Raw genomic sequence first — 26481 nt, 5'->3', positions numbered from 1 at the left:
CCTGTATTATAATGGAAAGCCTGAGTGATACTTGAATGAAGATAAATGTTGTGTCCTGGGAGGCTTAGAGCTAATTTACCCAAGTAATAGTGACAGGTTCTTGGAAGGCTGCTTATTTTTTACTTTATCTAATGGCCATTTGTTGGCTGCTCCATCCTCCAGTTGCTACTTTCTTTTTCTAGCTTCCTCTTTCTATAAATGGATAGGAGATGGAGTATTCCATTAGTCTTTTTATTTATAAGAGTATTAGGTGTGTTTTTAAGTAATGAAACACTGTGGGATGTTTTATATAGATAGGCTCATCAGGTGTGTGTGTGTGTGTGTGTGTGTGTGTGTGTGTGTGTGTGTGTGTGTGTGTGTGTGTGTGTGTGTGTGTGTGTGTGTGTGTGTGTGTGTGTGTGTGTGTGTGTGTGTGTGTGTGTGTGTGTGTGTGTGTGTTAAACACTGCATTGATTTATATGTGTGTAAACAGAGCTGGAAAGCAGCTGGCATTGTATGTGGACCCTGGAAAGCATACCCACTGAGTGTGATATGTGGTGTAGTGCAGTGAGCAGCTACATAGTGGTTGGAGTATGTGTGTGACAGCGAGTCTACAGCTGTAGATGGCAAGGATTGTTATGATGAGCTTCCACAGCTGCAGCAACAAGAACTGTGGTGGAGCTGTTGACTGCCTGGCAACACCCAGCATACCTGGTCTTCTCAAATTGCTTGCATGTTCCCACACCGAAGACAAACATTTACAGTGTTAGACGGACTACAAATGGATCTTTCGTTCCTTGTGAATTCTTGTCATTCTCTGCTGTGAAGTTTTGACCCCTAGCGGTGTTATAGAGCACCAGTTCCTTGTTTGTGTCTGTTCAATGATTCCTAAGCTTCCTTAAATTAGACACAGTCTGAGCAGTTGTAGTAACTGTTGTGATCAACCAAAGCTGAACAGACTTGTAGATTCACATGGTGTACATATAATGTGTGAAGTTCTTTACCACTTTTGGATCTTATGGTTCCATCTGCAGGTATTGGACCAGTGCTGGGCCTTCTATTCATCCCTCTGATTGGCTCAGCCAGTGACCACTGCAACAGCAGATATGGCCGACGTCGACCTTTCATCTGGCTCCTCTCTTTGGGGGTCCTTCTTGCTCTTGTCATCATTCCCCATGCAGATGTACTGGCTGCACACCTTGCCTGGGGTGGCCGTACTCTCCAGGTAGGAACTACTTTATTTGTCATGCAAAGCTCAGAAAACAATATGCTAATTTAAAAAAATACAACCTTCCCTCACAATTTTGTTGCTTTGCTACAGGTGGCCTTCCTCATCCTTGGGGTGGGGCTCCTTGACTTTTGTGGACAAGTGTGCTTCACGGTGCTGGAGGCTTTGCTGTCGGACTTGTATCAGGATGAAGAGGGCTGTGGCCAAGCATTTTCCATGTTCTCCTTCATGGTCAGCTTGGGGGGCTGCGTGGGTTATTTGTTACCCGTTTTGGACTGGAGTCGTGGCCTGCTCTCTCTTTACTTGGGAGGCCAGGCCAAGTGCCTCTTCTTTCTCCTCATCCTCATCTTCATCTCAAGTCTGCTAATCACCACCAGGGTGTCTGAGGAACCCTTGTGTGTCAGTGGTGGCTTGGTAGGGTCCGGCTCGTTGCTGGAGTCAGGAGCGGGTGCGATGGAGGCGGGCCATTGCGGTGTGCCACACTCATGCTGCTACATGCTAAAGTGCAAGCTTCGGCTGCTGAAGTCTGGACCCCTGCTGTGTCTGTTGAGAACGTGCTGGTCCATGACACCGTCCATCTACAGGAGTTACTGTCACATCCCGCGGGTGATGAGGCAGCTGTGTGTCGCTCAGCTCTGCAGCTGGATGGCTGTCATGTCTTTCATGCTTTTCTACACAGACTTTGTTGGGGAAGGCCTCTACGATGGCGTGCCCAGCGCATTACCAGGAAGTGTGTCCAAGCAGAGATATGATGAAGGTCAGTCTATTTGGCGTTGTTTGTGGGTGTGTGTTTCAAGCAGTAGCTTTCTAAATGGGATACACATCTGATATCATTACACGATTCCTTATAGCAAACATTAGTTGCACTCAACACCCTCAAAGCATGCCCAGTTAATTTAGGCCTGGCTCCTGTTTGTCTGCACTGATGCTTCCTCTGTTTCGGTTCCTGTTGCGGCACAGTGCAGTTCCAGCAAAGATCAGCCATGAGCTTAGACTCTGATACAAGACTTGACATGAATGTTTTATGCAGTTATGCCAGCGAACAAATATGAGTATGTGTGATGAAGTCTCTCATACCAGTCCAAGGGATTTCAGGCATCACTTTCCAACACTTTGGAAAACATGATTAACTTCTTAGTATTTGTCTATCTGTGTTCCTACCATGTAGATTGGCATTAGGACTAATCTTTCAACACAGTTTTATATGTAGCTATGTGTTGTATTCGGTAGCTATGCAAATACCTGCTATTGTACCTTAATATAACCTTTAGACATTACATTTGCAGCCAGATAAAGCTGCATAAATCTCTGTTGTCAGTGGTGTAAGAGGTCTATATTTTATCAATGTTTTAAAGTGAACAGTGCTTGTGAAGACTGAAGCACATTCAAACAGACTTTAGACAGACCATCTTGTCAATATTTAGATACTAGATTTATGACATAATGGTCCGTATTTGATTTTCAAGTCCCTTTTTATGTACTATTGAGTCACTTTATACATAATATATGGCTCCCCCTTCTTTTCCTTCACCTCTTTCTTTTTTCATCAGTTCTTTCTTTCTACTGAATCTTGTCTCCATTCTGTCTTTGTTTTCCCATTTTTACACATTCATCCACATTCTTTTCTCCTCCCTCTTTCTCCACCCATATCCCACCTCCACACTTTGTTTACTTTTACTTCTGTCTTTCCTCCCCGTGCTTGCTGGACCACAAGGAATGTCACACTCACAAAGAATTAATGTCAAAGAAATGGCTCACAAAGAACGTGTTCATTCAAGCCAGGTAGTCCGCCAAAGCACACAATACTGATGTCTGAGGGTTCAATGTATCTGTAACACATTGGGTGTTTGTTTTTTAAAGCACATCATTCTGCATGCAGATGTTCCTCTGCATCAAGGTCATCTGCTTTGTCTGTGGCAACGTTCCGCCTAATTTCTAGACAAATCACCATTTAAATGGAATATGCACATTGGGTTTTGATGGATAAGGCTTACACATCATGAGACTTAGATGGTGGGTGTGGATCTTGTAACATTTGCCAGCACACTCCTAATATCTGGTAATTGTTCAGTATGTATTTACAGTAGTTTTCTGCCATGAAGACAATGTTTAAAATTATTTTTATTTTGGGCAAAAGGAGATGGAATGCAGTTGACACAGATGCGTCTTCCTCACACACACCTTGTGTTTGTATGTGTATACAGTAAATGTTTGAGACCAATTTCAAATTCACTTTTGTTCTTGCTTTACCAGAGGATAGAAGGAACAATATATTTTGGACACAGAAAAAATGTACCGATCACACAAGGAGGATAACAAGGTCCAACCTTCATTTAACTTAACCGTATAAACAATTACTTAGCAGTGGACTCTGAAAGAAAGAATTGCAGGAAATACTGATTGAACATCCACTGATATTCTCCCTCTGTTCTTGTTCCTCACTGGAAAAGACAAGTTGATTGTGGAGCTTCCACCAGAGAAACATTCCACCTACGACAGCAGTTCTTCTGTACATAGATTCATTAAGTTCCGGACTTTGCCTCATATCTCGCAGGGCTTGAATTTCGGCCCACATTATCATCTGTAGTGTTTGTAAAGTGGGCTCGGCAATTTGTTTTCCAAGAGTAACACAATCCACACACTCCCCTAACACAAGTGATTCTCTGCTCTGCTGCTCAACTTCTGACCTACACTGTTCTGGACAACAAAGTCAGAACTCTGAAGATTTCCACGTTATGATATTATTGCGATCATGTGACGTCTACTGCAGGGTTGAGCTTGTCATAGTTAACACCATCTTTTTTTAAGCAGGACCTCACTTGAGCCTGAAAGCTCAATTCCAAAACATCAGTGCTAACAGCTCGTAGCTCCGTATCACCAAGCTAAGGTCGAACAGAAGTGAGGTTGTGTCTAACTTTAAAATTCACATGGATCTTTGTAGGGTTCAAACATGATATGTACTGAGACGTGCTACCCTTTTCTTTCAGGTATCCGTATGGGCAGTTTGGGCCTGTTCATGCAATGTGCTACCTCAACCTTCTTCTCCCTGGTCATGAGTCGTTTGGTTCACCATTTTGGTTCACGGTGGGTTTACTTGAGCAGCATGGTGAGCTTCACCGTCTCTGCTTTGGTCATCTGCCTGTCCAAAAGTGTGGTCTTGGTCTCAATTATGGCAGCCCTCACCGGTTATGCGTATGCCACGCTGCAGACTTTGCCCTACACACTCATCTGCCATTACCACAAAGAGAAAGAGGTAAGTGAAGATTTAATAAGCTTTGCGCACAAAATCGGAGTGTTGAAAAATATCTGATTGATGAGTGGACTGTTGTCTCGTTTCAGATTTATATGCCAAAAAGGAAAACCAAAAGCATACATAGAAGCAGTATTGCAGCCAAGCGGGACTCTGTGTATTTTCCTCCTGTGGAAGAGGAAGGTGGACTGAACCACAACACGATGAATCCCTATGGGAACTCCTTTTTTGGCCAGGACAGTTACTACACAGGTCCACAAAGTCCGAACGGCTCGTCTCACAGCCCCGGCGACACCGAACAAGAGGAGGCCGAGCCAGGGTTTGAGAAACGTGGCGTGGGTTTGGACTTTGCTATCTTAGACAGCACCTTCCTCCTCTCTCAGGTTTTCCCCTCCCTCTTTATGGGCATGATTGTTCAGTTCGCACAGTCCGTCATTGCCTATATTGCCTCCTCTGCCATCTTTGGCGCCATTGCCATTTTCTTGGCCAATCAAATCATATTCGACCAAAAGGATCTCAGAAGCTGAGACAGAGATGCAAAATATATGGGAGTGATGAATAATTCTTCAGGTTCCTTAAGGTGGAACTTAACACTGCACTACTGTTTCCCGAATGCCTTGCCCTAGTACCGTGTAGTTGCTCTGTTGGTAAAGTGTGCATTTGTCAGTTTGTGCCTGTTTACCAGAGAGCAGCTACATTAGCTACCAAGAAGGTGTAGTTTTTGTTACCTGCCACCCAAAGAGTCAACTTTGGATTGAATGGAAATCTCACTCAAAACCTTTTGTTGTGACATATTTTCTGTCCGTCGTCTTTTCCTCAGGTACAGCAGATTTACTGTAGAACTTTTATGCTTTTTTTCTTTTGTTATGGTCTTGTCCTGAGCTGTCCATGTTCTAGTACAGATTGTTTCTACTCTAAATTTGCCAAACACACCTGGACTTGTCCAAACTCATCTGCAGAAAGACGAAAAAAAATTAAGAGACTTGTCATTTTATTGAGGCAGGCCTGTTGTTCGTCACAACAACTGCTTGGATTGTTTTTAGTCATTCAAAAAATCCTTACAATAAGCGGGACCACTGGACTGCTCTGTCCAGGATTAATAACAGCCTTAGAGGGTACATCTGGTGTTTAAATCTTGCAACTCCATAAATTTGAGGAACCTTACCGGAGGAGAAATTTTAAACTAATGGTTTGAATATCTTTCTTTTGGTCAAAATGTCTTTTATTCTTCTCTGTGGTTTAAAACCCACAAATAACTAAATCCTACTTTTTCTATAATGCAGGTTGGTATCATCCTTCATCAAACCATGTCAACCTGTCAAGTGCCATCTCCTTTTAAACACAAAGTGCTCAGATTGTAAAGTATTTGTCTTTCAAATAGTGAAACCTCAAGCCTAACACATAAGTACTGTTGATGACACAACCATTACATCATCAGGGCTATTTTCTAATGCGAAGCTCCTTCAGAACTGAAGAAGGCATCGTCCAACACTTGTTTCAGGCTGAGTCATTTTGAACCCATTTTTTGTTTTTTTTCCTCATATCTTATGTCATTTATTAATTAATGAGCAGTGTTACTGGAAGTATGTTGTATAAAAATGTGCTATATATATCCCTGTGGGAATACTATTATGCAACCTGTTGAGGTGAGCTTATGGACTGCGGTGGTTAGAGACTGAAGCCTGGAACTGGAAAATTTGCTTCAAGCATGTCTGATCCAGTCAACTGCGCATCCTGTCCGGCAATGCTTCTCATCAGGACCGTCGTCTCAGGTTACTACCTTGTTTTAGTGTCCCATCCTTTTCTTTTGCCACTGATGAAAATATTTTGCCTGCTGCCCAAACCTCCATATTTTAGTATACTCTTAAATCCTCAGCCTGAGACATCCAGATGGGATGGTTACATAATGTAAATGCGTACGATGTCTGATGGAAGCCTGCTTCTTCACACCTGTTCCTGAAAGGCCAAAAAAAAAAAACATGCAGTAAAATTAATATATTTGGTTACTGATAATCACTTGAGAGGATGCACTGCATATGAAGACGATGAAGGACAGTCTGAGCTGAGGTGTATGGGTGTGTGTATGTGTGTTTTTACTAAGATAATATGGTGGACAGGGTGAGTAATATATAAGTGTATAACTGATAAGTGATGACTTAAATGTGTGCATTTTTTTTCACATTCTTTATAAACTGTGTTTCAATGTAAAAGCTATCAGTTGAGAAAGTTGGCTGGTGTAAACGCCACCCTTGTTTTGTGGCCATGCAGCGAGTCCATCTGAGCGTTTTGTATCTAGGTTGTCTTATCCTACACGAGAGGTGATGAATAAGGTCTAGCAGATGGGCGAGTCTTATTGCCGGAGGTGTGCTCAGCATGGAAGAAGTAAAAAACGGGAGAGAGTTTGTGTCTCATGTTGATGCTGCTGCAGTCAAACGTTCAAGCAACTGCATTTTCTTTTTCACCTTAAAATGCACAAGAAAATATTGTCAGGAAAAAAAAAAAAGAGTTTTACAAGTGCCTGTACATTTTTAGAAAAAAAGGTATTTGTAAATATGTATTAATTTATGCTTTCATTACACAATAGCACCTATTAAACTACTGCATCTTTCATCGATGCAACGCTGTTTCTGTGAAAAGATAAATTATTTGTATAGATGTAGTATAGAGGCATAATCAAAGCTGTAATTTATTTTAACATCACCCACTTTACGTAGTACGTTCAACATCATCGCCAGTATATATCGAATAAGCTGCAGATGAGAAAACTGAAAATACTTTCCATTTGCTCCTGTGGTCACCATCCATGTAGCCTGTATCAGCTGAAAACATGTATGCATGTTACACAGCTGAGATGTGTTGCTGTTTTCTTTTTTAGCCCTGTTGCAAATACAAAAGCTTGTTATCTTGTCAATACTGCTTTAATCTGGGTCTCCTATAACCACTTATCTCTCATCAGAGATCTTGTATTGTTCAGCGTTGCTGGTGGAGTTGTTTACTGTTTGATTTCAAAAAGAAAAAAAAGTGCCAATGTTCTAGTTATGTTTAGACCAGTGTTCCTTCTCTGGTCTGAGTTGATTATTTTAAGCAGGTTTTTTTTGTCACATGATTCACTTGTTCTTTGTAATTCGTGAATTCAGCCATTTTATTTTCCATATAAGTCAATCAGATTGTATATAAATATATACCGAATAGATTTTGTACAAAATAAATGAATGGCATTGTTTAAAAAAATTGTGTGTTTGACTCATTTTTGGAAACTCATTCTCCTTTTCAGTATCAAAGAACTGATTTGTTAATCAGTGGTTAAACTTAATATATCACTTTAAACATGTTGGCTCAAATATTAACTAGGAGAACCGTCTCAGTTAATCCAGTCTGACATGGTCCTGGTCTTCGCTTCAGTGAATTTTTCTTACTTAAAATGCTCAAGTGGTCCACGTGGTACCTCTACTTACGAAATTAATTGGTTCCAGAAGAAATTACGTAAGTAGAAAATTTCGTAAGTAGAGACGCGTTTTCCATGCAAATGCCCTAATTCTGGTATAAATGTTTTATAAAACATAAAACTGCATCAAAACATGTAACAAATACATGTTCCAATTAGATTATTACACAATAAGTGTGAGTTGTATATAACGTAAAAAACAATAGAGTAAAGAATAAAAATGACTGTCATTTACCTTTTAACTGCGGTCCTCATTGTTTTTTGTCCTCTGGTTCATTTGCTCCTCGCATCACCATGCCAAACAACAGAGTGAATTCCAGTCCTCCTTTTGAACTTCTCCAACCACCCATGTGATGCCTTAATCTCCTTAAACTTCCTTTTGTTTTAATAACGTGTCGATTGTAGATGCATTACGGCTATATTCTTTGGCGAGATCAACCAAACGCATCCCTTTCTCATGCTTTTCTATTATCTCTTGCTTTGTTTGTACAGACAAAAAAAAACTCTTTTTTCGGTCACTTTCTTGGGGTCCATAGCGAATACTCAAAAAGTTAATATATTTGCGTAAAATTATCAGAACACCTCACGGGTCAAGGGCAGAATGAGGAGGACTCTGCATAAACCCCGATCTAGCTCCACACAGAGGTCCCTCTTAGCCAATGGAATGCCAGGAAGATACTAGGTAATAGCCAATGGCAGAGCAGCTATGAGGATGTTGCGTTCAGGAACCTGTGGTAGCTGCGAGTATCAGCCCATACTGTATTTTTACCTTTCGTAAGATATTTTCCTGCTGAGAAGTTTCGTAAGTAGAACATTTCGTAAGTAGAGACATTCGTAAGTAGAGGTACCACTGTACCTTCCAGTGTGTGCAGCGGTGGATAAGATGAACTTGGAAATGGTGCCATCCGTTGGAGGTCTTGTGGAACTGATGCGTGCAGGAGAGAACGCTGGTGCGCAACTGCACCGGCCTCGCTGACGCACGCATGGGCATGCCGCTGGTGGCATTATCTATTACATGGAAAAGACGATAGGCTTTCGTTTCGCAAGGAATGGCACGCTGACAATGTGCCATTCCATTACAGGCCTCTCCAGTTTGCTCCTCATAGTCCTCGTGAATGCGCTTGAGAATGCGTGGCTCGTCCCGTACCTATTAAAATGGAGCCATTATTAAAATACCAAGACTACCCAACCGACATATGAAGCTGAGGGGGAGTCGATGTCTTGCTCAAAGACGCGTCAGAGGTGGATGCCGGATGACACGCAGATCTTGAACCCTGATCTCGGCGGCTGGTCGCTCATGGACACCCTGCTGTCTCCCTGTTCCGACAAGGAGTCATTTCAGTCCCAGTAAAACAACGATTTTTTTATTTTTTTTACGCGCAAGTTCCTGACCAGCACAGGAGAAGAAGTTGGGACCACGAGAGTCCTGTCATTGCTCCCCAGTGACAAGTGGTCCTGTTTTTACACCTTCCGTCTAAATAAGGAAGCGGCCTGACAGACATATGACCACCGACCCAATTTGGGATCAGCCCGTCTGCGCCATCGCGCCCCGCGGCCGCTGAACGCCACCAGGAAGCGTTCTTCACCTCCGATCCAGCAGTGGCCGTAGGACATTTACCTGAACTCTCAGCAGAGTTGGAATTTTCCCCCGTGTCAGCACCCTCTCTCCCTCTGCATCGTCCCAGCGGTGAAGTCAGCATAATGTCATCCCGGGACGCGTTAGCCATTGCGAAAATGAATCAGGGCTTTGGTGAGAGATAGTGGATTTATTCTGAACTTCACCGAGAAGGAGATCGAGAGGGCAAACGAGAAGAAGAGAGGGGGAGAGAGAGAGTGTTGTGTGTGTGTGTGTGTGTGTGTGTGTGTGTGTGTGTGTGTGTGTGTGTGTGTGTGTGTGTGTGTGTGTGTGTGTGTGTGTGTGTGTGTGAGTGAGAGAGAGAGGCGCGGAGGAGCCGCAAAACATGGTAATCACCATCACCAACATCACCATCACCTCCAGCTCTGCCGCGCTCTCTCCCGTCTCCTCTCCTCCTCAGCACCGGGGCTTACGTTTCATGCCCAAAGCCCTGATCTGCGCTCCAGAAATAACCCTCAGCCAGCATGCCGAAGGAAGCAAAACAAGAAGAGCGGTATTTTTAGGGTCATTAATTTTGACCACGTGGCCCGAAGGTGAACCGGATGGCCGTTGCGCAAAGGCTCCTCGTCAGTATGTCCTGCGAGGCCGGCACGCCGCACTGGACGCTGACCGCGGTGGTTCTCCTGGGATTTCTGCTGGGGATCGTGTCAGCGTACCCGTTACCGAGCAGCAGGACAAATGTAACTTTGCTAGAGAAAAGATGGGAGACCCTCTTCTCCCGCTCCGTACTGGGGATCTCCGGAGAGAAACCGGAGCAGAACTGGGAGAGTGACTATTTGCTGGGCATCAAAAGAGTGCGGAGGCTCTACTGCAACGTCGGCATCGGGTTTCACCTTCAGATCCTCCCCGACGGCAGGATAAACGGTGTACATAATGAAAACCAGTACAGTGAGTTAAACCTCCACCAATGTAATGTGATAGACATGAAAAAAAAAGAGACCGACTCAATAAGCATGGATCTGTGATGAGTAGGCTAATCAATCCCTTCTATTAATTTGCATGATCATGTGTCGACTCTGAGGGACAATTGAATTTCTTCCAAGCAGGGGTTAGAAAATCTATTAAAATAAAGAGAGAAGATAAGTATCCATCAGTACCGAGCACCCCCCCCCCCCTCATCCCCCTCCCCCAAGCTCAACCATGACATGAATGTATGGACGCTTTTAGACACAACTTATTTTTACGCAGCACTGCGAGGGCGGTCCAGAGGCCAATAGCCGCGCACGTCAATGCAATAACTGACAATAATTGCAATAAGCGGACTCTGCTTGATTTGTCAAGCGCCTTGGATGCAAATGAAAGATGGGGTGAAAGATGCAGAACAAAGGCTCTGCGTGCTGCGCAGCAATCTGCAAGGTTACACCCATAGACGCAGAGGGAGAGAGACAGGGGAGAGCGCACAATGCTTCAGTCAACATGATCTCATAATGAGCCAGGACGATCGGCCGGTGATGAATTACATGATGTTCTGACGTAATAATTATGTGTGTCGCTCCAGGTCTAATAGAGATCTCTACGGTGGAGAGAGGAGTGGTGAGCCTGTATGGGGTGAGGAGCGAGCTGTTCATCGCCATGAACGGCCGTGGAAGGTTATACGCAACGGTAGGTATGCACAGTATTTCATTTATTACCCCGCGATCTTAAGTTCTAATGAAAGTAGGACGCACTTGCAGCTCGGTGACATTTCGATAAGGGGCTTTTTGCCCAGTCAGCAGAGGGGGGGATGGGGGCGGTGTGGGATGTGTGCTCGGCACGCTTTGCAAATTCATATATTTTAATTTCACCCGGACGTTATAAAGCTCTATTTTAAGCACGTTTGCGCATCCCGGTGTGTGGGTACATAATGATGAGACTGACAGATGCGGGGTTGCGCGCCTGCATGTGTGTGTGTGCGCGTCAGGAGGAAGGAAAACTCCCTGATGCAAAGTAACCCTGTCAGCAGCCCTGGAAATCGATTTTAATGGCAAAACATTTACTTTGCTGAGCACATCAATATCAAAATAAAAACATCCCAGTATTCACTGACAATGGTTTCATGTGTGTGTGAAGTAGAAAGAAATACTCATTAGGGTTGGTCATCAGGTTAGAATAAATGAAAAGAAGTTTTCCCTGCAACCTATCCAAAATATTGCGGGTCACCTGGTTGTTGTGAAGAGTATGACTATTTTTGTAGACTAAAATCTTTAATTAGCTGCAATGTTTTCACTTGTTTGTTGGATTTCGCAAAAAAGTCCTTTGAGGATTTCTATCACTACATTTTTTAATGAGTACATGCACCGCTGATGTTTTTGGAATATCTTGGTTCTGTTATTTTTGGCTATATGACAGAAATAGACTCAGCTCTAATGTCCTATGGTCAAAATAACAGCCGAATTAGAGCTTTTTATCTGCATCCCATAGATGATCACGGAAAGCGCTTAATGGAGGGGAAGTTTTAGAAGATGAAAATCATTTTCTTAAATTCTTTTGCAGTATCAGCTATTAATAGGTCCAAATAATTACTCCTGGTGGTGGGGCGGTTTGTGTTGAGTAATGCCCTGCTGACACACAGCTGCTGGTTGACTCTCTGTAGGCAACATATTCGACAGACAGTATGGAAGTCGTTATCTAGTCATGAGTGATGAAGCGTTAGCTTGTGAGCATGGTGATGACCTGATAAGGGATTGAATTAGGCTACATGGCCTCAATGGGAAGGATCTGCTCTGCTGTTGTTCAGTCTGCAAATCATACTCTGTGGGATCTCTGTTGTTCTTCATAATGGAAGATACCGTATTTAGACATTATTTCATTCAGACGGACGTCACGTGGAAAATAGTGAATAGCTTTATCTAAAGTCATTGTGATTTCCTGTTTTTCTGCTTTTTTTGGTCCCAACATTCCCTAAGATTTAATTTGTTTTTGTATTAATGTGAATAATGTTTTCTGTATTGTTTTTGTTATTGATTTATAACTAGATTCATTTTCTCGCCAAGACTTGTGTGAGCGGGTTGATACCAATGTAAGTCTAATATGAGGCTGTGGTCATGAGATGCTAGCTAAAACTTGAAACATAAGAATAGACAACTAAAGCACAACAATTATCATTTTGTGTGTTGTAAAGTTGCTTTAGGGTTATTTACACATTGAGCACAATCCTCAAAATGGGATAAAAATTGTTTTCTTTCAGCTGTTCGCTTAGATTAAAGCTGAATTATTTTCTGGGAGACCATTGCTTGACAAAATAATGCCAGTCTGTCTGTCCATCCATCCATCCATCCATCCATCCACCCACCCACCTACCTACCCACCCAGTTACCTACCCACCCACCTACCAACCTACCTATCTACCTACCTACCTACCTATCTACCTACCCTTGTGGGTCCCGGGTGTTCTTGGGGTGGGGTACACCTCGGTCAAGAAGCCAACTACTCACAGGGCACAAAATTACAATCCATTTAATGAAATGGGATAAGATGCACATTCAGCGATCCTCCGTGGGTCAAGGGAAGAAGTAGCTGCAAGAAAAACTAAGAAAAAAAGTCAAATTCAGCAGAAAAGATCCAAAGCTGTTTAAATAAATCCCCTGGACTTTAAAAGAAGGTTTCTTGAAGACGTTTTACTATATCCAAAAGGTTTCTTCAGTTCTGAAGACGTGGATTGGTTTGAACAGCTTTGGATGACTATGACGTGGGTAATTGAGAACCTACACAGACAGCAGAAAAGATAAATAAAATAAAATGTATTAGGATATAATAATGTGGTATTGCCTATGCATTATTGTCTAACCATATTATGATTCACTATCTGACGACAGTAATGTACAATCTGTCTGTGGTATAGTATATGTGTAGTCAAGTGCAATGTTCACATCCTGATATGTGGATACTGTGCAAACATGTGCTATGTAATATTACTGCTGCACTGTACAGTGAAATAGCCTGCATAGAGATCATGCTTCACATTATCAACATACACACTGTCTGTTTCTTTGTCCTCTCCAGACAGTCTTCCAAGAGGAGTGCAAGTTCAAGGAGAGCTTGCTCCCGAACAACTACAACGCCTATGAGTCTCTGGTCTACAGAGGCTTCTACGTAGCACTCAGCAAGCATGGCCGCATGAAGAGGGGCAACAAGGTTACCACTGCCATGACTGTAACGCACTTCCTACCCCGAATATGATGAGCAAAAACTGGCAATAACAAACTGATTTGCACATGTGGATTATATCCCAGGTAACATTAATACCGTACACGTATGTACAAACACAAAAGACAAAATGGACTGTAGCAGAAGAAGTACAACTATATCTGATAGTATTTATTCAAACTTTATATGTATATTTGGGTAGTTTACTTTGTATTAGAAATGATGGAAATGTAATTTTTTTTGCTGCTGTTATGATTTTCATCATTTTGTGATTTGAAGGGGTTGGAGGGGCATCATTTATCCCCTCAGTTCTATTGGTGCTTAGAGGAATTGATTGAGTTTTCACCTTGTCGGTGGATGACAGTTTATCTTTTTTTGGAAATGAAATAGCTGTGTTATTACCTCAAAGCACCATATCCTGGGAAAAAGAGGAAGAAGAAAACGAGATGTGTGCATGAAATTTCTACAGATGAGAATGCCTGTGTTTGCAAAATGTTTTTGTTATCATCCATGAAAGACTTGGACGTTTCCTATATCTCTTATTCATCTGTCTCTGCCGCCGTTGGGGCAGCTAGAGCAGTTGCAAGCATGGCGGTGGCTTTTGCTGCTTCGTCACATTGCCTTGAATTCCAGCTCGTGGCCCCTGTACCCTTGCATGTGAGAAATGTGGTGCTCAAGTCAGAAATAGGAATGAAATGCAAGTCATCACTCCCTCACTACCCAATAGGGGCTTCGACCCAGTTCCTAGATTCCCAATTTCTTTTTCACATTTATATTTATTATAAGAAAGAGTCTGTGCTGCACATGACCCAATGCAGCCTCAAATTAATATGGAAATCTACATTTCCCACCTCATCGTTTCCAACGGAGCTTTGACAATCCCAGGGTTTTACTTTTGCAGATTTTGCATCCAAATCTTTGAGCGACATTGAGTGTGTGAGTGTGTCAAAGTAAGGTCATGCATTTAGTATCAAAATGTGTGTTGAATTGTTTGAGAGCTACTTTAATTTGAAAGATATTTTTTGCCATTGCAGACGGATCAACTGTGCACCCATCTGCATTGCAGGATGTCATAGACCTAACACTATGAAGCAATTTACGTCTGCCCTATTTTGTACCCCCTCCTCTCCATTTCATCTCCAGTTGGTACAGTCTGTTGCGTCCTTTGTTTGTTGATGACTTACAATTATTTATTAGACTTTGTTTAGAAAAAATTTAAGTTATAGCAAAAGAGACACTGGGGGATATTTGACTTTAACACGGGTTTGATGGTTTTTGGCACTCAAAGTGACTTGCTGATGCAGAAATGAAATGATGGTGGATTTCACTAAGTGGTCAAGTCACTGTAAATACACTGGTGTGCTGTGTTCATTTGGAATATTTCAGTTTGATTTAGAAAGAACTGGATGTCATTCAGACTTTATGACTTTGTGAATAATACTTCAGGTATCTCAGTCTAATGTGGATATTGCGCTTGTGGATCCTAGATTATTAATCTATTTCTGCTTTTCGCACAGTGACCACTGAGTCACATTATGGCATATTATGAAAAAGAACTATGAACGACGTTGCAAAAAGCATTGAACCAAAGGGTGATGTTAGATGTTCATCCACGCTTTGTGTATGCAGCATACCATACTTGAATTCAACAACTGCTCTTGCAGATGGCTTTACATTGTGGAGACAAGGGAGAAGCACGACGACAAAGAGCGGGTTGAAGGGAGCGATGGTGTACGGATGACTTATATGGGACTGTGCATGCGGAGCTGGTTGTTTTTTTAACTTGTCGAGGATGTGGACAATGTACGTGAGCACTTGCGGCCTGATCATCTTTTGATGTCAGAGCAAACAGTCGGCACAGGCCCCCCCTGGATTCCTGCACCACTCAGCTGAGCCATTTTTGTACTAAGGTCAAAGATGTGGGCTTTCTGTACTGTGTGTCACTGATGTAAATTTGTTTTCTGTTCACCTTAATGACTTTTACTTGTAGTCGTTCAGGTTCTGCGGCTGTTAAGACTCGATTGAGACGTAAATGGTTATCTTGTGATGGAAGGTGAAGACAGTAATGATTCCACACCTCTCTTTTGCGCCTAAGTGGAATCTATTTCGTGCTGACATAGGGTGTGATTATTTCTGAAGTTATTTCTCTCTGACACTTTGCTTGCAATATTCTGTAAGTAGCAAACCATCAGACTGATCAGTTTAGTGACAGAAAGAAAGTGGCAACAAATTGCGTGTGAGCTACAGTTTACATGACCTTCAAGCTCCATCTTATGTTGCCTTGCACAGCTGATTGCACGTCTCTTGATGGGCATGCCTATGTGCAAAAGAACGCTCTTTTTTTTTGTTCTGTTTCTGCCAAAGTGACACTAGAGATGGCATCAGACTGGTTTAGTCAGGGATAGCTGTGTATTTTCTGACTGTGGAAGCTGATGCAACACCTCCCCCTCAGGAGGGATGAAGACAAGAGGCATAGAAACAGGCAACATGAAAACAACAGATGCATGTCAATGAAAAGAAAGCACCGCCAGTGGTTTGAGCTGGTGGTTATGTAGCAAAAGAGTAATTCAAAAGAATCTAATACTTCCAGAAAAAGGGACACTACAGTTTGTGGGGCTGCCTGATGTACTAATACTGTGATCAAAAAGAGCAGGTTTTCATGTTATGTAAGGATTTGAATATCAACACCACTGATAACTGTGTTTTTGTGGGAATTTTGCCTCAAACGTCTTGCGATTTATTTTGACTCATCGGCTTTCATCACATTACACTGATCAAAGGTTAGAGAGGTGCTTTGACAATTTATTCAGAATATCCAAAAGATTCAAATGAGTTTATTTTTTTTATGTAGTGCAATTTAGAAGTGCTGTTACGCACTGACTCAGAAGTCCTTTTGTACGTCTGCTTCTGATGACAGCCTCGTGTTATTTACTGTCTTTTCTGATTCATTATCTTGACTGTCAGCACAATGAGTAGAATGAGTTGACACCCAATACGCTATACAGAAGCCACATAAAAGCAGCTCAGCTTGGTGTCACGTTGTGAATTTAAAGTTTAAGTGAATATACTCTGTTACGAGCTCTGCCACTTTTGCATGATGCTGTTTTGAAGCTGACAAATTTGTATGATGCAGCAGTAACTGTGAGAAGGTAGCTAATGATAAGAAGCATATCACCTTTCAACATGAACCCCTTCCTAAATTCCTTTATATGCAGATTTGGGGATGGACGAAGTATGTGTTTAATGTGTTTGTTCACAGGGAACTCGAGGTTAGTGGGGTTGTGGGATCAGACTGTGTGTGTGTGTGTGTGTGTGTGTGTGTGTGTGTGTCTGTGCGTGTGTTTGTGTGTGTGTGTGTGCACGCACAGACGTGCGTGCGTGTCCCTGTGTGCCAGTAGCCTTTGTGTTTCTCTCAGTTTTATATTCCTGCACTGAGGGGAGAGTGCTTCCTCTGAGTCCCCTTCCTCTTTCTTAACATATACCTCACCTTCTGCCTTAGTTCAGATTATTGAAATGATTGTAAATTAGTTTGAAACAACAGACTTCTCCAATCATGTGTTTCTGAAAAATATGATGACAAGTAAGTGAAATACTATATAACAAATAATTTTCTTTTATTTTTGTACGTATGTGCTGTGCACAGCAGTCAACTGTATTCCTGAGATGATAATAAAAGACGTTTTGTAACATCTGCTGTGACTTAGTGTTCTGAATTTGCACATTTTTCCCCAGTTGGACTTGGGGAAAATACAGAAGTGACGATGACAAACTAATGTTGACGTTTGTCCCAGAGTTTGGTGGCGCCCTCTCATGATGACTCAAAGAACTGGACAGTGGGCACCAACAGTAGGACCCTGAAAAGTAACTGAAGCTGAAAATACGGTGTGTGTGTGTGTGTGTGTGTGTGTGTGTGTGTGTGTGTGTGTGTGTGTGTGTGTGTGTGTGTGTGTGTGTCTGTGTCTGTGTGTGTGTCTGTGTGTGTGTCTGTGTGTCTGTGTGCCTGTGTACAAGTATATACGTACATACACCCACAAACCCACACAAATAGGTTTTAGGGTTGGGGTTAGGTTAGGGTTAGGATTGGGCTAGGGTTATGGTTGGGGTGAGGGTTAGGTTAGAGTTAAGTAAAATGAAAAACATAGTTCATTAAAATATAAATATAATGCTCCCAGCAGACCCTTAAAACACGTTTGGGCCTGCTGAGTCTGTCTGGACTCCCACGCTGCCAGCGGACCCAGCTCACCACCAAGTAGGGATTGGTTGAGAACTCTGCCCCTCTCTTCCCCTGAGTGTCCAAGGCACACGTTCGCTGTTGATCATTGACCTTCAGTCTAGGGTGTCCTGTTGCCAGGTGCACTTATGGACGTCCCTGTGCTCGAACAAGGTGTTTGTTATGAATAAACTGTGACTAATGCAGAAGTCCAATAACAAAACCCACTTATGTTCAGATAAGGGAGGTTGTTCATCCTAATCACCCCTTTCCATGTCTCATTGTCATTGTCCATGTGAGCGCCCAAGAAGAACATGGAGTCTCTGGTCAAAGCACGATTCAGCACCCCTCCCATGGACTTCAAGAAGGCTTGGTATTCCACACTGCCATTCGGCCCGTAGGCTGAAATAACAGTTAAGCATCTGTCCACGACCCGAAGGCACAGGGTCGTTCACCGGGGTGAACTCCAACATATGGTGGCTGAGCTGTGGGGCTATAAGCAAAACCACACCAGCCCACTGCCTCTCACCCTGGGCAACACCAGAAAAGTGAAGAGTCCAGCCCCTTTCAAGGTGTTGGGTTCCAGAGCCCAAGCTGTGGGTGGAGATGAGCCTGACTATATGTAGTCTGTACCTCTCAACCTCCCTCACAAGCTCTGGCTCCTTTCAACCCAGCGAGGTGACATTCCATGTCCCAAGAGCCAGCCTCTTTGTTTCGGGATTGGGTTGTCGACTGTTGGCTGTCAGCCATTGCATCCGTCCACTACGGTTCCCTCGGCAGGTGGTGAGTCCTCTGGTGTGTGCGTGTGTGTGTGCGTGTGTGTAGATGTGTGTGTGTGTAGATAGATAGATGGACAGACAGACAGACAGACAGACAGACAGACAGACAGATAGATATAGAACAATTGATAAAACTTCTGTTTTATGTTATTTACATATAGAAATGCATTTCATGCTTAGTCAGTGCACATCCCTTCTCTCCCTGCAATACCAGCCTGATGGGGAGAAACAAGCGTAATTTAAACTAGAACCAATGCAGTCACAGACTGCAACATCCCACGACACCCCTGAATTCAAAATTTTACCCTGACCTACTTGCATAGGTTAAATATCAAAGCTAGCGCTCTGACATACTGTCATTGATCAAAGCAGTAGCTTTGATCTATGGTCTTACTCACACTGGCCTTCTCCCTGGTCTTTCTATCTTATCCAGTTCCTCAGTGTACAAAAGTTGAAATTTGACCTTGACCAACTTTTCGTAAGGTCAAGGTCATAATCTCATTTTCATCTCCTTTGCCGCCGGAGTAATGTGCTTTTTGTTTCATCTTGCTATCTGCAATGGTTGGGTTAGGGTTAGGGTTAGGGTTAGGGTTAGGGTTAGGGTTAGGGTTTAGGGTTTAGGGTTAGGGTTAGGGTTAGGGTTAGGGTTAGGGTTAGGGTTTAGGGTTTACGGTTAGAATTAGGGTTACGGTTAGGGTTAGGATATTTGGTGGAAATATGAACAGACCGACGGACGGACGGATGGACGCACGGACAGACGAACACAAAAACACTGACAATTACAATACATGACCGCTTTGAAGCGGGATGTAAAAAAACGCAATCCACGATCAAAGTCTAACAGCTTAAATCAGAATATTTTGAAAAATCCTCACTTTTTTCCAACAGACACAAAAAGAAAAAAAAGGAAAAGAAAGAAATTAGTCTCCCCCATCTTTTCACATCTCCTGCTGTCCCTTACGTCCCTCCCACGTTCCGGCCTCAGGAGGTACAGGTTTAATCTTTAAGCTCTTTTAACTGTTCCTCCATCCCCAGCAGAAAAATCTGTTCCGGAGGCATTTCCATTTACATAGAATGGTTCCATCCTAAGCAGATGAAACACCATGTTGACTAGTTAGTCTGCAGGAATTCTACCTCAGCAACACTAAAACACAAAAAAAAGAGACAGGTTCTGAGTCATTTTGGTAAATGAGTTAGCCAGTTTATCGACCCTCTGTTTATATAACCCGTTGGACTTTCTCCTCCTCTAGTAGCTGCCCACGCACCAACCTGAACATTTGTGCTGCACAGAGGGCCCAGCATCCCCATTGATCATGCAACCGGCGCTCCTGTCACTCATGTTGATCGCCGTTCATGTGTCTTTACCGGTGGATTGTAGGATGAGGATCCAGAAACCCGAGCAGCTTTTAGTGCATCAGCAGAGCAGCATCAGCGCGCCTGCAGAAGCCTCTTCCATTTGGAGTTCTTTCCATTCGGATCCCAGTGGATTAAAGACAGAAGACAGATACTCTCTGGGTAAGTCTGCCCATGTCAGAAAAATCAATCACTCGATTTATAGATTAGTTCATTATTCTCAAAAAATGAAAGCAGTTGAAATAGGAAGTGTATTCTATTTCTCTAAGGGCTATTTTGCATGACAGTTCTACATGAAGTTGCAAAAGTATAATTGATGTATTTTCCATTTTAATCATACAACAAATATGACTTCCGGCAGCCAGTCATAAAACTGTAAATGAGCTTGCGTTGCAGTAACATTCCAAATTTATGAATGACAAGTGCCTGTTTGAAACTCTTGCAGTAATTTGGCCAATAAGAACCAACTTTGTGTCACTGTTTGATCTGAGGAGAAGACGTTTCCTCTGCGTGGACTCAAAGGGAACACTATACAGCTCTGTGAGTATTATTTAATTGTACTGTATCTCGTGAGGAGTGTGGAGACAGTGAGTTCAATCATCAAGTGTTGTCTGATTTTCCACCAAACAGAGGCAAAAGGACAGAAAAGATTGTCTCTTCCGGCGCATTTGGTTGGACTTGGCCAACAGCCGTCATGTGTTTTATCCCTTGAGTGGAGGCTGGCTGCTGAACCTGGAGGGATTCGAGCAGCAGAGGACTGTCCGGGAGCTGCCCGAGTCATTGCCGGCCCTTGAGGAGAGGTTCCTGGGTCCCTTGTTACAGAGGCGGAGGAGGAACGAGGAGGTGAACCCGTCTGATCCATTAAGGACAGAATCACACCCCCCACATTCTGCCAAGGACAACGAAGATGTAGATCCTGGACAAGTGGAACAGGACCAGACTGGCGCTGTGTCCAAAGAGACCATTGGCGCCTGTGACGACCCCCTGCGGGTCCTACAACCCAGCGCACCCGATAGCCCGGTCAAGATTAATATTGGAAATCAAGACTAAGATCCTGAACTTTGGGTTTAATGTGTGAAAAATCAAGAGGGACTCTGAGAACTGACTTTATGTGTGACTGCGTAATGGCTCTAGAAGTCGCTTTTTAAATGCATCAAAACTCTTGTAAACTCTGTTACCTTACAGTGACCTATAAAAGTCTCCTGTTTGAACAACAGAAGAGGAATAAGTTTGGCAACGTTCATGGCGTCCTGCTGTCCTTTAACCTCCTCTGTCAGTTAAACTTTAAACCTGGAGCCAGATGTGGCAATATTGTTTGTGAAATAATCTATGAATAATCATGAATATCTACACAGATTTGTTGATGCAGTTTCCTCTAAAATATTTTTTTTAAATCCACCCTTTATTACTGAGAAATAATAGACAGGATAAAATGTCAGGTGCCGGACACCAATATTCGAGATGATGTATTTATTTATTGAAATGTGTTAAAAGACTTCCTCGTAACATACTGTTTCTTTATTTATATATTTTACATTGTGTTGCTTCTGTGGATATATAAATGGTAATTGTTGTATGGATTGTTTATCCATTGATGACGTGTTCAAAATGTTTTAAAAAATTTGTCTGACAATGATTTTGAAGAAATTTCTGAAACTTTTCTGGGATAATTGACTGTGAAATACCACTGAGTATCATCCTGTCGCACACATAAACATACCTTCACAGGAGACGTCATTTGTTTTATTTCTTACTCTATCAATGTTTAAAATAACTTGTAGCAAACAGTAATGAAGGGGAAAAAAGCAGCAAGCATGAAGGTACACCTTGGTTTTATAATCAAACTTTTGCTCATTTTTTATTGTGGCGGTTAGTTAGTGATAGTTGGGAATAATTTTAATCTATAAAGATACACATTACCATTAAAAGTGTTTCCAGCCACAGGTATTGTGACAACAGACTTAAAAATCAGCTGCTGCACTTTATTATTATACCAGAAAAATGGCTCAATTCATGGATTTACTCTATTTCACCTGATCAAAAAAATTTTTTTAATCAATGACATAAATGATGGAGAGAGAGTTCTGGAAGGAAAATGCTCTAAACTAAAATGTATAATGAAAGATACATGATGAGCACCAACTAAATGAGGACCAACTGAATGTGAAGGTGGCTTTTTAAAGGATTTGTAAGAATGAAAAAACAAGTAGAAAGCAGCTTCATTATTGTATTTAAAAAATTCACCATGTGGCATCATTTCTATATACAGTTGCATAGAGTATTTAACCTTCATTTAAATACTCCATGCAACTGTTCAGCTGTCACTTACTTTAGAGTCTCTTGATTACGATACTAAGACCAACAATGAAGAAGTAACTGATTTCCAAAGCCTCATTAGAGTCTGCTCTGTACTCTTACGCGAAATGCAACAGCCGGAGAGTAACTATAGAAACACAGAGTCATTAGAACACAAAGCTGCTTCCCACATTAACAGTAATGAACAGTGAGAGTAACAGGATGATGATGACATTGTCCTACAACACGGAATGTCCACCCTAGTTTCACTCATGAAACAGGTTCCTGTCCTCACGATTAAAAAATTCTGAAAATGTATTAAGTGATCAAGATACATTGCATATATTCATTCAATCCATGCATTTGTCGGTTAAAAGCAGGTTTCTAACTAAAATATTCCACAGTGAACATAATAAACACCACCTTAATATTTCACTAAAGTCCCCCGCCACAATTTATTGATGAAATACACTCGCTAATGAGACAAATCCCCTATTCCACCCGTACCCATGTAAAAGCATTCCTGTACGCCCCCCTCCACATTTTTTTTGGTGTAGTGATGATAAACTGCGCTGTCACTGAGCACCAAATAAAGATGAATTAAATAATATAAAGTAAATCATTCTGCGCCACACTTTCCTCCTAGGTCGTCTGTTAGTTATCTCTCATATACCATTTTAAATCTTCTGTTCATTAAGCTGTTGAAGATGGTCCCCTCTGTGGAGGAACACACAGCGCATTCCTGACAACTTGAAGCCGTCATCCTCTTTTCTGATGGTGAGGATGAACCGACACAATCCTGTGTTGGGACTTAGAGAAAACACATGTGCCTTGTCATAGCCTGGAGGCAAGGTGCAGTGTATTTCCTCCACAAAGTAGTGCACCGCCAGACACATGTAGACGCCATGGGTCACAGTCAGAGCATGGACGGGGAAACCCCTGACCCCGTCATCTGCCCGTCCCTCCATGGGAGAAGCTTTCGTTGGTGAAAAGGAGGAGGGTTCGTCCTCCCCTCTGTCCTCCCAGTGCTCAGCCCCAATCACCTGGAGCATTTTCTCCAAAAACTCTTTGACTCGCTCCTTCACCTAGACACAGCAACAGTCTGTTAGAAACCATGCTTTTCTAGTGTTGTCTTTTACAATGAAAGCAAACAACGGGTAGTATAACCCACAGCGTTGCAGGATAAAAGGTAGAGGTTGATTTATTCAAAAGGAATACAGTTACAAACTTTCACTTCATGCACCAATCAAGTTGAAGTTTTGGAGTCAATCAAATGACCCCACCAATTATCTTCCCACCCCGCTGACACAAAACTAAGTGGTGACTATTTAATCTGGAGTCGTGACAAACACTACTGTCGTCAGGTCTGTACTTTGATCATCCTGATTCACAAGAAGTACTAAAGCAGTACCAAAACAAACATAACCATTTTTAGATTCAATGAAGTGGGAATTCCGTTTGGATGAAGGGGTTGAAAGAGGAAATGGCTATTTCCTCCCATCTGGTGGTGCTATGTGTGTATTGCATTAGAAGGCTCGCTCAGTCCATACCCTAAAGCAGTGGTCCCCAGCATTTGTTGCGACCGGGCCTGGTATAACATAAGCTAATACTTATTTAAGATGTGGTAGGTGAATACAACATGTTGGTATATGTAATGAAACCTTCATCATCAATGAAACCTAGTCCCTTCCAGCCTCACCTCACCTGCTCCGGTGTCTCCCCATTTGGAGGGGTGAAATCTAGCATAGACTGTCCAGCTGCCTTGGCCATTTCTCTCACATCCAGCATCCGTCGGCCCTCCACTGACCCGAAGCTCTGAAAAACACAAACCAAGAAAAACTTCTTTGTTGATAATGCATATTACAAGCGATTATTTTAAAGCAAAAACATTTTGTATGTAATGCTGGTAAATTGAAAAAAAAAAACCCCATTTCATTTACCCTCTCTTTCAGTAAAGGTTCAGATGCCATCTGCAGACCAGAACAGCTGCTGTTGAGCTTCATTATTGCTTCTGCAGTCTGAAAGATTGCAGATTAAGACATAAGCATCCTCTTGGCGATTCCAATGGATTTTAAAGAGTTGGTCAGTTTAACCCAGCGTACCTGCTGGGCCCGCAGCAGGTCACTGACAAACACGTTGCTGAACTTGACATCTTTTAGGTAGTGACCTGCAGCTTTGGCCTGATGCAGCCCCTTGTCAGACAAGGGTAGATCCACTGCCTGGCCTGAAGAGGAGGAGGAAAAACTATAAATGAGACAGAAACATGACAGTAAAACAGCAGAGAGACAGCAGTATAGCACAGTATCACACGCTACCTTGTAGAAAGCCTTCTTTATTGTACTGAGTTTCCCCACTGCAGCAAATGAACACAGGATAATCAGTGTTAGAGATAAAAACTAGGAACTAGGCAGTCACAGACTGCAACATTCCATGACACCCCTGAATTCAAAATTTTACCCTGACCTATTTTCATAGGTCAGGGTCATTTAATAAAAGACCAACGATCCAATTAGTGCACGGACTAGTGCATATAGAAAAGGCCAGTGTGAGTAAGACCATAGATCAAAGCTAGCGCATACATAGATCAAAGCACCTCCTTTGATCAGGGTCTTACAGTGGCCTGCCTTGTCCATCTATCCTATCCCGAGTGTGCAAAAGTTTAAATTTGACCGTGACCTACTTTTCTCAAGGTGAAGGTCATCATCTCACTTTCATCCCCTTTTGCCGCCCGAGTAATGTGCTTTTTGTTTCATCTTTCTATCTTTAAAGGTTGCGAAGATATTTGGTAGACAAACGAACGAACTAAAGTACGGACGGATGAACACACCAACACTGACAATCACAACACATCACCTCTCTGAAGCGGGATTTAATGACGAAACCGGTACAATACAGTTACAATACATCTGAAGATGGGCCACTGACCCTCTGCAGCCCATTCCTTTCCTGTTTAGACCTGGATCGCCTCACGTGCCTCAACCTACCCGGAAGTTCCCAAAGTGGTGCCAGTGCTACAGACAGTTTGAACGCCTCTCTTACAACCACGGTTACTGCTATTAGAATATCACTACTATAAGAATACCTCCGGGACGACTTGTCAATAGCAGGAATTAACCACTGACAAGTTGGTGTGCTTCGAACCCAGCGAAAGCTAAGTGACCGTAAAGTTAGTTAGCCTTCAGGGCAGCAGCCTCGTTTTCCACTACGGTAGCAGGCTAGCATGGATTGAAGACATCACCACGCAGATCCTAAATATTACACGACGGTCTTACGTACTGTCGAACCAACGTTAGCCCGAATGTTAGCCTCTTCATGCTCGGTTAACGGTGTGACGTTGCGTTAGCTGAAGTTTGAACAGCTGAGGGACTCCGGAGGTAAATACGGACCGTCCTCACTAATGTCCCAGGAAGGCGGTGCAGTGACCGACTCGGGTTATAGATAGGTGGGTAGAGAATTACACTGCCATGCCCCAGAAATGTTCTAATAGTTTGACCCACATATACCCGGTTGTTGTAAGCTGCTGCCACACAACGAAAATGAAGCATTGTCACGTGATTCCTTTCCACACCCACACCCTAATTCTAATTAAAGTAGGTACAACGGATAAATTACGTACTGTATGTGTGCTGTACATAAAGCATACTAGCTGGGTTAAACGGCCAGTAGAGGGCGCTAGTGCACACTATACTGCAATACATAATTGGTCATTCGTGTCTTTTGGTTTTATTTGTGGCCAGTGTTGTCATGGGTAAACTTCTGTCTCACTACTATCCGTTTGTACATGTAGCACAGAAGTGGGCAATACGTATGTCATTGAACACTATCACCATGCAGACAACCATGACTGAAGAAGAGTGTATGAGGAGGAAGAGGAGTCAAAACAACAGTTTATGCCTTTATGTAAATTTGTGTAATGAATGAATTAATGCAGTCATCCACAGGTTTCTAATTTGTGGGAATTGGTGACATTTGTACATGTGGTGTACTACACATTCTGACCAGAGCAACACATATTGGGTAGTCTCATTTGTTTTCAGTGCTTAATGTGTCTTAGAACTTATTGAACTTTGGCCTGCAGTAGCAATGCTACCTCACAAAATACACATGTATAATACTGATGTAATGATAAGTTAAACAATTACACAGGACTCAAAAGGAATGCATGCGTGGGAAATAGTGAG

The 26481-nt window shown here is 42.5% G+C and overlaps 4 protein-coding genes across 6 annotated transcripts in view; 3 read left to right on the top strand and 1 right to left on the bottom strand.

The window, feature by feature from the left end:
• The window catches only part of zgc:77158 (solute carrier family 45 member 3), a 28111-nt gene extending 20430 nt beyond the window's left edge, over window positions 1–7681 (top strand). The window contains exons 3-6 of the mRNA XM_068313706.1: window positions 1014–1204; window positions 1301–1964; window positions 4195–4460; window positions 4547–7681. Of these exons, the coding sequence (XP_068169807.1) occupies window positions 1014–1204; window positions 1301–1964; window positions 4195–4460; window positions 4547–4984 (1559 nt within the window). The 3' untranslated portion in view covers window positions 4985–7681. The remainder of the gene's footprint in view (window positions 1–1013; window positions 1205–1300; window positions 1965–4194; window positions 4461–4546) is intronic.
• A 2310-nt stretch (window positions 7682–9991) lies between these two features.
• LOC137594045 (fibroblast growth factor 6-like) lies at window positions 9992–17323 on the top strand. Of its 2 annotated transcripts, XM_068313266.1 has the most exons (4): window positions 9992–10426; window positions 11037–11140; window positions 12493–12536; window positions 13520–17323. In XM_068313266.1, exons 1-4 carry the CDS (start codon window positions 10081–10083, stop codon window positions 13611–13613), a joined length of 588 nt encoding a protein of 195 aa, XP_068169367.1. In that variant the 5' UTR covers window positions 9992–10080; the 3' UTR covers window positions 13614–17323. The 2 variants fall into 2 exon arrangements, with proteins under 2 accessions (XP_068169367.1, XP_068169366.1); XM_068313265.1 differs by lacking the exon at window positions 12493–12536.
• Window positions 17324–19902: 2579 nt separating this feature from the next.
• LOC137593502 (fibroblast growth factor 23-like) lies at window positions 19903–21719 on the top strand. Its single transcript, XM_068312249.1, has 3 exons — window positions 19903–20167; window positions 20451–20545; window positions 20636–21719. Exons 1-3 carry the CDS (start codon window positions 19966–19968, stop codon window positions 21053–21055), a joined length of 717 nt encoding a protein of 238 aa, XP_068168350.1. The 5' UTR covers window positions 19903–19965; the 3' UTR covers window positions 21056–21719.
• Window positions 21720–21895: 176 nt separating this feature from the next.
• On the bottom strand, window positions 21896–26332 carry tigara (TP53 induced glycolysis regulatory phosphatase a). Of its 2 annotated transcripts, XM_068312247.1 has the most exons (6): window positions 25577–26332; window positions 24616–24653; window positions 24403–24524; window positions 24241–24318; window positions 24005–24115; window positions 21896–23385 (listed from the first exon to the last, which is right to left on the bottom strand). In XM_068312247.1, the coding sequence occupies exons 1-6, from the start codon at window positions 25612–25614 to the stop codon at window positions 22978–22980; spliced, it is 795 nt and encodes a 264-aa protein (XP_068168348.1). In that variant the 5' UTR covers window positions 25615–26332; the 3' UTR covers window positions 21896–22977. The 2 variants fall into 2 exon arrangements, with proteins under 2 accessions (XP_068168348.1, XP_068168349.1); XM_068312248.1 differs by lacking the exon at window positions 24616–24653 and having other exon boundaries at window positions 24403–24544.
• Window positions 26333–26481: the final 149 nt, after the last annotated feature.

This window comes from Antennarius striatus, chromosome 4 (assembly GCF_040054535.1).
Source record: "Antennarius striatus isolate MH-2024 chromosome 4, ASM4005453v1, whole genome shotgun sequence".
Taxonomy (NCBI): Eukaryota; Metazoa; Chordata; class Actinopteri; order Lophiiformes; family Antennariidae; genus Antennarius; species Antennarius striatus.
Note: the sequence above shows the minus strand (reverse complement) of the source record. Positions and strands in the feature narration are given on the sequence as shown.